General features: G+C 50.1%; 1 protein-coding gene across 1 annotated transcript in view; it reads left to right on the forward strand.

The window, feature by feature from the left end:
• The window catches only part of LOC115290733 (xanthine dehydrogenase/oxidase-like), a 76714-nt gene that overhangs the window by 24252 nt on the left and 49419 nt on the right, over positions 1-3043 (forward strand). The window contains 1 exon segment of the mRNA XM_029938558.1: positions 55-116. Coding sequence (XP_029794418.1) covers positions 55-116 — 62 coding nt within the window.

The following is a 3043-nucleotide window of genomic DNA, read 5'->3' on the forward strand; positions in this document are numbered from 1 at the left end:
CCTCTCCTGCAGCAGGGCTGCGCTAACAATGCAGCTTTACCCCTTGGCCCACAGGAAACCTGTGTCGCTGCACAGGCTACAGGCCCATCCTCCAGGGGTTCCGGACCTTCGCCAGGGTAAGTGGGGGCTCTGGGACTGCTGCTAAAGCAGCAACACTCAAGGATCACAGTTGGGAGGGATCCAAGGGCCCCTGGAAGGAAGAGGAGACAGGTAGGAAGGCCAGTTGGTGAATTATCCAGTGGTGGATGCCTGGTGCGGGTGTTGGACTCTGACATTCCTATTCAGTGCTGGCCTATGACATGAGGACTTTCCTTCCAGGGAAGGCTGGTTTCTGGAAGAGTACGAAGCCCAAGCCCTAACTTGCTCCAGGGCATCTGGGTTGGTACTCCGGTGGCACAGGTGCTGAGCGTGGCGTTAAGTGACAACCCAGCCCTCGCTGGCAGCGGCGTGTCTCCTTTGCTCTCCCAGCTGCTTGTTGGCACTCTGTGGGGCTTATAAAACGGCTAATGAGATCCCCAGACAGTTAGCGAATCCCTGCAGTGTTTGTGTACTCAGAGGGAGGAGCCAGGGGTGGCTGTGTGAGCACTGAATTGCATAAACAGGACACACACTTGCTGAGGAGGGGTCAGAGGGAGGGACACTGAGGGCTGGCCCCTCCCTTCTTGGCTTGTCTCTCTGGCTTCTACCTGATTCCCCATCTAGGTCAAGTTGACCCTGACGCCAATCAGAACATCTCATTTCAATTTGATTCTGGGTTGATATGGAGTCAAATGCCATTCACTGACCCTTTAGAGTTGCTACATTAAGAAAAGGAGTATTGTGTCCAGATGACCTCAAAGGGTGGAGACACAGAAGGAGCTTATAGGGAGGGACAGTAGCACGCTCTGCTGAATGCTTTTGAGGACAAAGAACGAGGATTTGCGGATTTAAGTGAAAATGATACAAAGCACCGACTTGGAGTCTGCAGATGTGGTTTCAAATCCCATTCTCTTAACCGATGTATGACCTTGGACAAATTTCCTTGATCTAAAATGGGGATTATAATAACACCTTCAATTTTATAGTGTTATAATATATATAATTATAATAATATTAAAAATTATAATAATATCTATAATAATTATCATAGTCTTTGTGGTAAGTACTTCTTGGGAAGCCCTTAGAACAACAGTGCCTGGCACATCTTAAATATCAAGTATTTCTTCTGTTACACAATATTTGATCCTCATAAATTTATCAAGCTTCCCTGGGAACCAAGGATTGATAATCCTGCCCACGGATTTTTTTTTTTTAACATTTATTTCTTTTTGACAGACAGAGTGTGAGCAGGGGAGGTACAGAAAGAGAGGGAGACACAGAATCCAAAGCAGGCTCTAGGCTCTGAGCTGTCAGCACAGAGCCCAATGCAGGGCTCAAACTCACAGACTGCAAGATCATGACCTGAGCTGAAGTCAGACGCTCAACTGTCTGAGCCACCTAGGCACCCTCATGGATTTTTTTTCTTAAGAGGCTTCTCAAAGAGCTACAATCTTATTAACCCTCCTACTTTCTGAAAAGTGAAGGGCTTTTGAGTGTAGTAGATGGTTATGTCCCTTCTCAGGGCTGGATTTTATCATCTTTGAAAGTACTCAATCTAGCTGCCAGGCTGTGGGGAGTTGAGTGGCAGGGGCTTCCAAAATGACTAGCACACAGGGTGTGCTCAGAAGTTCATGCACATTACTCATGGGAGACCCCTGTCCCCAACGTATTATTCAGAGCCTTCGAACTCTGACTTTACCCACAGTTCTAACAAACCTGCCTACCTCATTTCCATGCCCTTAGTACACATTAGGCAAGTGAGGAGGATTTGCTAGAAGGAGGCACACTGCCCCCAGCAAGAAATGACAATGTCCATCTAGCAGCAGGGAAGGAAATGGAGGAACAGTAAAAAGAAGCACAAGCCTCATGGTCCAGTCTGCTGAGAAAAGGAGACATCTCTCCAGGGGGGAAAAACCCAGCCTTCTCCAACCTCAGGAGACACTGGGGGCAGTGACACATTATTATCCACCACAGTGATTTATGTCATGCACGTGGCAATGGATTATCAAGAAAAAGGATCTCAGGAAGAATGAGCTGACACTTTATCTGGAAAGAGCACTTCAGTGAAATATGTCCTTGTCCCCAAAGACCAGGTGAGCGAGGCTGATGTCTGGCTGTACACAGGTTCCCTCGCTTTGGTTAGGGCCTGGTGATTCCACTGCGTCACCCCTATCCAGGGAGAAAGGTGAGAAGAGACACTATAGGAACCTTTATTTCTTTCAGAGGAAAAGGCAGGGCAGTGGTGGGAGGGTCCAGAAGAGACAGAGCACTCTGTCATCCAGTGGCAAGAATGTGAATGCAGAAGGCGACCATGCACAGGGCAGCATGTGCAGGAGGCAAGGGCAGGCTTCTTTACTGATGACAGGTCTGACAGTGCTTTCTTATTGGCCACATTTTCAGCCTCTGGAGCCCTTTGGGGGCTTTCCTGGGCACACTAGTGTGGTGTGACTCATCCCTTGGGAAATGACAGCACGGAATAGTGTTTCCCATGATTCATGTGCAGAAGGGTCACCCCGGACCTGCTGCTATAGGAACTGGCTGCCTAGGCCTTAGAGATGTGCCCGGGGCAGTGCCTGAGATTCCCCTCCCCCCCCCTCCGCCACCGGCCCTGGGTTCGTCTCAGCATACTTCCATGATTCCAGAGTGTCTCCCAGGTCCTGAGCTGGGACTCCTGTCTTCTCCGGATGCTCACTCAGGTGAACCCACCCCTTCTCCACCCTCATTTCCTCGGTTCTGGGAGGCAGCCATCTGAGCTCTACCCCGTGCTCTGCCCCTGGCACCCTCAGACATCCTGAGCAAGTCTTTCCCCAGGGGTGATGGGTCATGGACCCTGTACCCTTCCTCCAGCACAGGGTCACAGTGACGAAGAGTGTCCGGGTTCCATGAGGTCATCTGGCACACTGGTTGGACACCTTTCTGAACCCAGCACTGGGCTTGGCCTTGCTTGGGAGGAACCCCACTAGAC

Source organism: Suricata suricatta, chromosome 4 (genome assembly GCF_006229205.1).
Source record: "Suricata suricatta isolate VVHF042 chromosome 4, meerkat_22Aug2017_6uvM2_HiC, whole genome shotgun sequence".
NCBI classification, from domain to species: domain Eukaryota; kingdom Metazoa; phylum Chordata; class Mammalia; order Carnivora; family Herpestidae; genus Suricata; species Suricata suricatta.